The following is a 9,481-nucleotide window of genomic DNA, read 5'->3' as shown; positions in this document are numbered from 1 at the left end:
CCCCACCCCACTCCCCCCCGGCCACTGCCAGACCGTTCCCAACCTCAATGTCTCTAGTTGTATTTTGCTTGCTTTTTTCTTCTGTTGATTATGTTCCAGTTAAAGGTGAGATCATATGGTATTTGTCCCTCACCGCCTGGCTTATTTCACTTAGCATAATGCTCTCCAGTTTCATCCATGCTGTTGCAAAGGGTATAAGCTCCTTCTTTCTCTCTGCTGCGTAGAATTCCATTGTGTAAATATACCATAGTTTTTGGATCCACTCGTTTGCTGATGGGCACTTAGGTTGCTTCCAGTACTTGGCTATTGTAAATTGTGCTGCTATGAACATTGGGGTGCACAGGCTCTTTTGGATTGGTGTTTCAGGGTTCTTAGGGTATAATCCCAGCAGTGGAATTGCTGGGTCAAAGGGCAGTTCCATTTTTAGTTTTCTGAGGAAATTCCATACTGTTTTCCACAGTGGCCTCACCAGTCTGCATTCCCACCAACAATGCACTAGGGTTCCCTTTTCTCCCCATCCTCTCCAACATTTGTTTGTGGATTTGTTTATGCTAGCCACTCTGACTGGTGTGAGATGGTACCTCATTGTGGTTTTAATTTGCATCTCTCTGATGGCTAGTGATGCTGAGCATCTTTTCATATGTCTCTGGGCCCTCTGTATGTCTTCCTTGGAGAAGTGTCTGTTCAAGTCCTTTGCCCATTTTTTAATTGGGTTGTTTGTCTTCCTGGAGTGCAGTCGTGTGAGTTCTTTATATATTTTGGAGATCAGGCCCTTGTCTGAGGTATCATTGGCAAATATGTTTTCCCATACTGTTGTTCTCTTTGTAATTTGGTGCTATTTTCTTTAGCCTTGCAGAAGCTTTTTATTTTGATGAGGTCCCATTTGTTTATTCTTTCCTTTATGTCCCTTGCTTTAGGGGACATGTCTGTGAGGATGTTGCTGCATGGAATGTCTGAGATTTTCCTGCCAATGTTAGGAAATGCTTCTTGAACGTAGTTTGTAGGTAACAAGTTCTGTGCTAGACACACACACACTTTGGAAATATGAGATCTGTCCAGAAGGTATCCAGCCATATAATACGAAAAAGAGAGACAATTTGGGATCCCACATAGTAGTCCCAATTGCCATCAGCTGTCCTGTCATATATTCATGAGTCTCATCAATGGTCTGAAGTCTCTTCCATTTCAAAGGTAATTTTAGTTTTGGGAAAAGCCAGAAGTCTCAGGGTGCCAAATCTGGGCTACAGCAGAGCAGAATCACCTGGGTGATTTGATGTTTCACCAAAAGATTCTGCACAAGATGGGACATGTTGCCCACATCAGTTGCCTGTAGTCAGTTGCCCACAGCCACGGCCTTCTGAATTATCCAATAGTTTCTGTGGAGGAATGTTCAAGCTTAATGCAAAATTTGATGCAGATTCATTGTTCTACTTGCTCGTTTTGAATGCAATGGCCACACAGTACACATGCTCACTCAATGGCGTCTACCACCCCATTGACTGGTACAGTGAAGTCGTCCTTGTTCACACATGTGCATTACAGTCCACTCTCCTTTGCTGCCAGGTTGTATCAATGTTGCGTGAGCTATTCTTGTTATATTAGCAATGGCTGGACTTTTTCCTGACAGAACTCATGTATTATCCATAAAATATTATCTATATTTATATGTATTTAAATAGTTTGGATTATAAACCTATATATTTTATATGTAGTTTATAATTTAGTAAAGGGAAAAAGACATCACACTAACATAGGTGCTATAAGAAACTATAGCGACTATTTGCTGTTTTATTTTTTATATACCTGTGGTAGAATAATGCTTCCCCAAACATACCCATGTCCTAATCTCTTGAACTGTGAATGTTACCTCTATGCAAAAGGTCTCTGTGGATATGATCAAGGTGTGAATTTTAAGGTGAGAAGATTATCCTGGATTATCCAGGTGGGGCCAATGTAATCACAAAAAGGAGGCAAAGGATCAGAGTGCAAGCAGGAGCTGTGAAGATGGAAGCAAAGGTTGCAGTAGTGCTCTTACAGAACAGAGCTGGTGGGAGAGATGATATACTATTACTGAATGGACCCACCTTTGTGCTCTGGGGGTCACCCCCTCCGTAGTAGGTTCACCTTGCCCGCCATCAGAGAAAGATGTCTCTCAAAGTCACAGATAGGTGAAAAGGAAAGAGATTATTTATTTAAAAAGTAATAACAAAAGTTATTACTTTAGACTTAAACTAATGACTTAATGTCTTCATTAAAAATACTAAAGTCCTTTAGAATACCCACAAACACATAGCCCTTCCTTCTCTCCTTTGCCCAGTCCAGGGTACTGTATCTCAGGAAAAGAAGTAGAAGTCCGTTGTTAAAGCAGCCCCTCCGTTCCGGCACCATCAGCTGTGTCGCTGCCATGATCTCCAGTTAATCCAAAACCATGTGGCACCTTCTCACGGTACACCAGCAGGAATCCTTTCACCCCTTTTCTTCCAGGCAAAGTCTCTCCTGCTTCCTAAGCCACATGGGAAAAAGAGAGTACCCTAAAGCTGCACGGTCCTAACTTTTGCCAAAGCCATGTAGTCCCAAAAAGCCCCCGCACGGCTGCTGCACCTGGGTTTAAATCCCAGCACCAGTCTTCCTCTGCAGCCCCATTTCTGACTCCTCCCACAATCAGTTACACCTGTCAGCATTCCCGTATCCTTCCAGCTTTACTGGGCTGCCATAGTAAGTCTGGGCAGGTGTGGCCCCACACGTGGAGCCAAACATCTGCAAGCTTTTATGCAGGTGCTGTACCCAGAAGTAGGTGCCTCCCAGTTACATCCTGGGTTGAAGTCACTCCCATCTCCCTGGTTCAAATCCTGGCCACAGCTATTTAACATATCTATGAAACCAGTTAAAGGTTATAGATATGTTAAATGACTGTTTTAGAGGTTATCTGCAAAACTGTTGCTATTCAAAACAACTCTCAATGGCCCTGCTCCATGTGTCCCACCCCAGAGCTCAGACATCCTATATATATATATATTTTTTTTCTTCTAGTATTTCCTGGACACACTGAGTTCTGGACCCCATTATAAATCCCCATTTGGGCTGCCCCCCTTGGCTGCACCCTGTTGCAGTGCCATTGCTGGAACAGGCATGAGACAAGGTATGTAGGCAACTTCTAGGATCTGGAAGAGGTAGTAATCAATTCTTCATGGAGCCTCCAGAAAGAGTGCAGTCTTGCCAACACCTCAAGGTTAAGACCATTATTGGACTTATGTCTGCCAGAATGTAAGATGATAAATTTGCATTGTGTTAGGCCACTAAATTGTGGTAACCTGTTACCACAGCTGTAAGAAACTAATACATAGCTTTTCCATTTTGGGCAGCCCCTGCCTCATACCCCAATGGGTCTGAGTGGGAGGCAGAGCCAGACATTCCTTTCCTCATCATTGGCCAATTATATGCCTTGTTTGGGACATGAAATCTTGAGGGAGTGAGATAGACACAGAATTAGAAATTACTCATGGAGGTGGAGACAGGAATGGCCAGACTCTTCCTGTGACATGACCTTGCCTATGTTTCCTGGAGCCCATATCCCTTGGTTTCTAACTAACATCTATCTATGCTTGGTTTGCTGCTTTTCCTACTGATTCTGTTAGTTTACACTGTATTCAACCAATCAATTCCTTCTCTGGTTTATGTTTTTTATAGCCAAGAGCTTTGACTAATTCAGACAGACATGTAGTTAATGTGCACATATTTCCGTATTCCTAGTAGATTCTCCATCATATGAGGGCAGAATGGTTGATTCAATTTCGTATCCACAGTTCCATATTGAATATCTTGCACTCAATATATACTTGTTGCATAAAAAGAGCAAACAGTTATAATGTCCCCTACTTGACAGAAAAGGGTAATTGCAGGAGTAGGCTTTAAGAGTACATGAAAGAGTTAGCTTTAAATGGAGATTTTAAAGTTGGATACGATTTCTGTTGACCAGACGAGGAGGGTATATTCTAAGCAATAAACCCTAAGTTTACTTTCTGATATCTAGCCACATTTTTACACTTTATTTATAAACACTCAGGTTAAAATATTACCAATACATTCATTATTTAAAGATGTCAACCTTAAGCAGAAGTTTCTATCGTTAGACATACGTAGACCAGGGCTTAGCAATGTATGGCATGTGGGGCAAGGCTGCAATCTTCTACAATTCTCACCGCCATCCAGGAAGGCCAGCTATGTCAAGTTTGTTTTATTTTTCCTTTCAGTTACTAGCATCATTCCACATCATCATTCTGCCCAAATTGCCTTCAATTCAGATCCCCAGCTCCCCCATTAGGATAGAAGTTAGTTGCATCAAAGGTGGTAGGGTGTGCTGAAATCAAATTTGGTCATATTTATTTTTGCCACAAAAATCCTAAAAGGGAGGACAAAGTCATTTTCATTAATAAGTAGACCGATTTGATGTGTACAGCAAAGGCTCTCAGCTCTTCGACTAGCCACATTATTAGCAAAAATTCCTGGCTTGTAGTGACCCACCGTTTCGAAAAAGGGGGAAAAGACTTAAAAAATACAGTCACAAGAACGTCAAGTTCCTACGCCACCTGAAGCCAGACTGGGCGGGGCCAAGACCAAGGGGAAGGTGGGCGCGGGCGGCGGCATGCAGTGCGCAGGCGCCCACCTGCAGTGGCGCAGGGGCTGCGCGCCCACGCCCCGCGCCCTCAGTCTCGCCCGCCTACGGCTTGTCCTGGCTCCCCTCCCACCACCCTGGTCTTTCCACCCTCCAGGCCCCGCCTCGCTGCTGCGCTTCTCGCCCCGTCTAGCTCTGCCAGCGAACTGCGTGTGGCTGCGTCATCGCCAGTGGCCGGTTTGAATGAGGCTGTCGTCGCACCCGAGCTGCCGCCAACACCGTGCCTCTGTCTTGGCTGCTGCCACAGCTGCTTCTTGTCCCTTTCCCCGTCGCCGCCCTTGCCAGGCCAGCCTTCCTGCGCCACCACCTTCCCTCTCGTCCCGCCATGCCGCTGTACTCGGGTGAGCCCCCTCCTCGCCTTGCCTCCCGCAGTCCTGCCTAGCACCGGGCCTGTGAGTAGGCCTGGCCTACGGGGCGGAAGCCCGGCTGAGAGCGGGGCGGGGGAGGGGACCGGGGAACGTGGGCGGGGGGTGACTGCGGCGTGGAGTTGACCGTGGCCGCGTTCTCGATCCTTGCCAGTTCTAGCCCTGCAACGCGAGGGAGCGCCGTCTCCTTTGGGGCCGCCTGGTGGGTGCGGTGGGAGCGGGAGTGGAGATGGGGAAGCCGCGAGCATCGGCCTCTGGGAGTGGTGACTCTGCAGAATAGTTTCTGTCGCGGTCCTAGTGTGCTGGGAAAGGTGAGGCTGGGTCCTGGCGCCCCGGGGACCAGGCTGCAGGTGTAGTGGGATTTCCTTGTGCTTATCAGTGGTAGCGGTGGAAGGGCGCAGCTAGGAGGGAAGCCTGAAGTAAGAGGGTTAGAGGCGCCTGGGATGTGAGATTGATCTTCATCATTCATGAGGTTTCCCTCAGTAGTTTCCCTTCGCTGTCTTTGGTTCACCCCCATATTTTGTACCAATTTCTGTTTTATGCCAAGGCAGATTGCGACTTTTTTTTTTTGCTTTGTTTTTATTTCATCAAACATTGTGTTGCTTTTTTTAATGTCCATAGCAGTCTTAGCTTTGTGAGGTAGATGAATACCCATTTCCAGGGTTATTTCCTTTTCATTGGTGTTTGACGGGTATTTTGTATGATGGTAGTCTAAGGGATTGGCCAGGGATCACATTTTTAGTCAATGAACCTTCCTGTTTCCTAGTCTGATTCCAGATGGCACCTGGATGAAAGGTTTGGGGTTTAGGCAGAGAACATATCTGTATGGTCCATAGACACAGACAACAGTGTGGCGATGGCCAAAGGGAAGTGGGGCGGGGGCTGGGTGGAGCCGGCAGCGGGGGCGGGGGAGGAGGAATGGGGACATCTGCAATAGTGTCAACAATAAAAACAAAGAAAAAAAAAAACTAAAAAAAAAAAGGCACCTAAGATGTTTGTGGTGTTTGGCTATGGACGTGTGATTCCTTGGCCTTACCTATCATAATTCCTTTATTGAAAGTCATCATTTGCAAAGAATGATATGAAACAAAAGAGTAATGTTAATCTCAAGGTGGGTTCTTGTTCTAGAATATTGAATCGAATGCTTTAGTAATTATTGCTTAATATCTTTCTATAATTATTAGCAGTAGGGTAATTACACAATAATTAATATTAGAAGAGTACTTGAAATATTCCATTTATGCAGTATAGAATTGATGGGACATTGAGTAGTGGTGATAAATCCCAGTGTAGGCTAACACAGGTAGACACACAACACAACAAAACCAACTCCTCTGTTTGTTCTCAAAAAATGCCCATATTCATAGCCCTGACTGGTGTGGCTCAGTGGATTGGGTCCCTTGGTTGGATTCCAGTCAGAGCAGGCAATGAAATCCTGCAGACCAGGTTCCTGGTTGGGGCTGGTGGGAGACAACGATGGATGTTTCCCTTGCACGTCGATGTTTATGTCCCTCTTTTTCTCCCTTCCTCCCCTCTCTCTACAAATAAATAAATAAAATCTTTTTTAAAAAGTCTATATTTACCAAACTTTCTGTCTTAAAAATTGAGTTCATTCTTAAGTGTTTAATCAACCTTTTACTCATTTCCAAAATTTGGGAATTAAAGTAGATTTCTAAGGTTTCTTCCTTTAGAGAATCTATATTTTCAGGTTCTGCAAAAAGCCCTATATTAAAATGAGAACATTTTAGGTACTGTTTCATAAGTTTTGGTAGAAAATTAAATATCCAGATTCTTAGATCATTAAGGTAAGTGCCATAAAATTTAACGACCACTTGTGTGCTTGGCAAGCTAGTGTTTTTATACATGTTGCTTTGTTTTATTATTTTTTCTTGTATTTATTTATTTATTAAAAAACCCCTTATTTATTTACTTTTAGAGAGAGGGTAAGGGAAAGAAACATCAGTGTGTGGTTGCCTTTTGCATGACCCCCAACCAGGGACAAGGCCTGCAACCCAGGCATGTGCCGTGACTGGGAATTGAACCGCTTACTGGTTCAATTCACCCTTTGCTTTGCAGGCTTATGCTCAATTCACTGAGCTACACCAGCCAGGGCTTTTTTCTTGTTTTTACATGTGCTTTGTTTTAATCTTCAATGTAATCCTGTGATACTGGTATAATTCTCCTTTATGGGTAAGCAAAAAGTTTTAAGTAATTTGCTCATGTGACACAGCTAAGAACATTTCAGATAGGTTCCTATTCTCTTCCCTTCCCTTTTTCCCTCTCTTTCCCTTCCCTTTTCCCTTCCCTTCCCTCGTCTTCCTTTTCCTCTTTTTCCCCCTCCTTCCCTTCCCTTCCTTCCCCTCCTTTCTTGATTTGAGAGAGAGAGAGAGAGAGAAGCAAGCAAATATTCACCCTGCTGCTCCACCCACTCATGCACCAGCCCTGGACCTGGACACCCAGACCATGAACCAAACCCTTCCCTCAGTCTTGATTCCTGGGGTTGATGTGCTAAACAACTGAGCTACCTAGCCAGGGTCCCTGTTCCTTAATTTTGATAACTGTTTTTGGTTTAGTCTTGTCTTTTGCTTGTACTATTTTGTATGTTTCTAGCTTAATCTCAATGATTACAGGATTACAGTTGTGTCCTCTTCAAACTCTTTTTCCCTGCTGCTGTTAATCTAATGTTCAAACTAGATCCAGGTGGCCTTTATGAAAACCTTTTTGAGACTGCATATTCTCTATGACATACAGCCCGTATGGTTTAATACAACTTGTTATCTTCCTTGACTTGATCCTTGACTAGCTTCCAGTTTCAGCTGCTTCCCCTTTATTCTGGGAATTATATCTTAGAGCACACCATGCTGTTTTATGTTTTTGAATGTTTTTCTTGTCTTTTCTAGGAATGCTTTTATTTTTTCTTTCTCTCTGGCTAATTTTTCTTTGAGTCTCAACTTGATAGTGACAAAAAGTTGATAGCGATAACATAAAGTTACCACTTTTCCAGGAAAATCTTCCTTACTCATGAGGCATATTTCTGTGCTCCTGTAGCCTTTATAATATTTATATTGCATTATTCATTTTAATCTTCCCCCCATTTCTCCCTTATTAGACTATAAGTTCATAGAGTCACAGGGTCGGCTTTTCATATTCTTGATTTTAATAGTTGGAAATCAGAACTGTTGTGAAATTCTCATTTTGAGGAGGTATAAAGTTTTTAGTGGAAACAAAGTAAATATCTTTGAGTTTATTTATTTTTAAGTATTTCAACAATTAGCTCTTTTATGAGGCTAATTGAAAATTTTTTTATTGTGGTAAAGTATATGTAACATAAAATGAACTATTTTAGCCATTTTTAAGTGTACAGTTCTTGGCATTCAGTACATTCACATTGTTGTGCAGTCATCATCACTGTCCGTCTCCCAAACGTTTTCATGTGTCTCAACTGAAACTGTATTTCTGTTTCCCTCATTCTACTTTCTGCCTCTATGAATTTGACTAGGTATCTCACGTAAGTGGAATCATACAGTATCTGTCCTTTTGTATCTGCCTTATTTTGCCTAGTGTAATGTTTCAAAGGTTCATCCATGTTGTACCATTTGTAAGAACTTCATTACTTTTTAAGGCTGAATAATATTCATTACACACACATGTGCGCGTGCACCACATGTTATTCACCCATTCATCTGCTTATGGACATTAGGGTTGCTCCTGTCTTGGCTATTGTGAGTAATGCGGCTATGAACATGGGTATAAAATATCAGTTCGAGTCCCTGCTTCACCTGCTTTTGGGCACATACCTAGAAGTAGAATTGCTGGATCATATGGTAATTCTGTGTTTAATTTTGTGAGGTACTGCTATACTGTTTCCACAGTGGCCGCACCATTTTATAGACCCATTAGCAATGGGCAAGTGTTCCAGTCTCACCACATCCTTATTTATTTTCTATTTTTTCTCTTTTCTTTTTTTTTTTCTTCTTAAACATCAATGTGTGGTTACCTCTCATGTGGCCCCCAACCCAGGCGTGTGCCCTGACTGGGAATCGAACTGGTGGCCCTCTGGTTTGCAGCCTGTGCCCCCTGAGCCACACCAGCCAGGGCTATTTCCTGCTTTTTCTTTTTGAAATAGCCATTTGAATGGCTGTGAAGTAGGATTTCTATATTTTTTAGTGGTTTAGTTATATCTTTGAATTCTTAATATTTGACCATCTTATGCTCAGGAAAACACATTTCATTTTTAGAATGCAGAATCTATTTCTTGTTTTAAATATGCTTCCAATTTCTTTTATTTTCAAATTACTTTTCTTAAACCTTTCTCCTCTGTTCCAACAGTATGTAGATTTTAATGACTACTTAATTAAATACATTCAAAGTCTCTGAACCTTATTCTGGGGAATATTTCAGCATGATCATATTTTGCAGTGATTATTGTAGTATTCAGAAGACT

The 9,481-nt window shown here is 42.7% G+C and overlaps 1 protein-coding gene across 1 annotated transcript in view; it reads left to right on the top strand.

Moving 5' to 3' along the window:
- Positions 1-4,640: 4,640 nt before the first annotated feature.
- The window catches only part of USP14 (ubiquitin specific peptidase 14), a 54,568-nt gene continuing 49,727 nt past the window's right edge, over positions 4,641-9,481 (top strand). The window contains exon 1 of the mRNA XM_024580581.4: positions 4,641-5,013. Within this exon, the coding sequence (XP_024436349.1) occupies positions 4,998-5,013 (16 nt within the window). The 5' untranslated portion in view covers positions 4,641-4,997. The remainder of the gene's footprint in view (positions 5,014-9,481) is intronic.

The sequence above is a fragment of the Desmodus rotundus genome, chromosome 10 (assembly GCF_022682495.2).
Source record: "Desmodus rotundus isolate HL8 chromosome 10, HLdesRot8A.1, whole genome shotgun sequence".
NCBI classification, from domain to species: Eukaryota; Metazoa; Chordata; class Mammalia; order Chiroptera; family Phyllostomidae; genus Desmodus; species Desmodus rotundus.
This window is presented reverse-complemented; position numbering and strand designations above follow the sequence as displayed.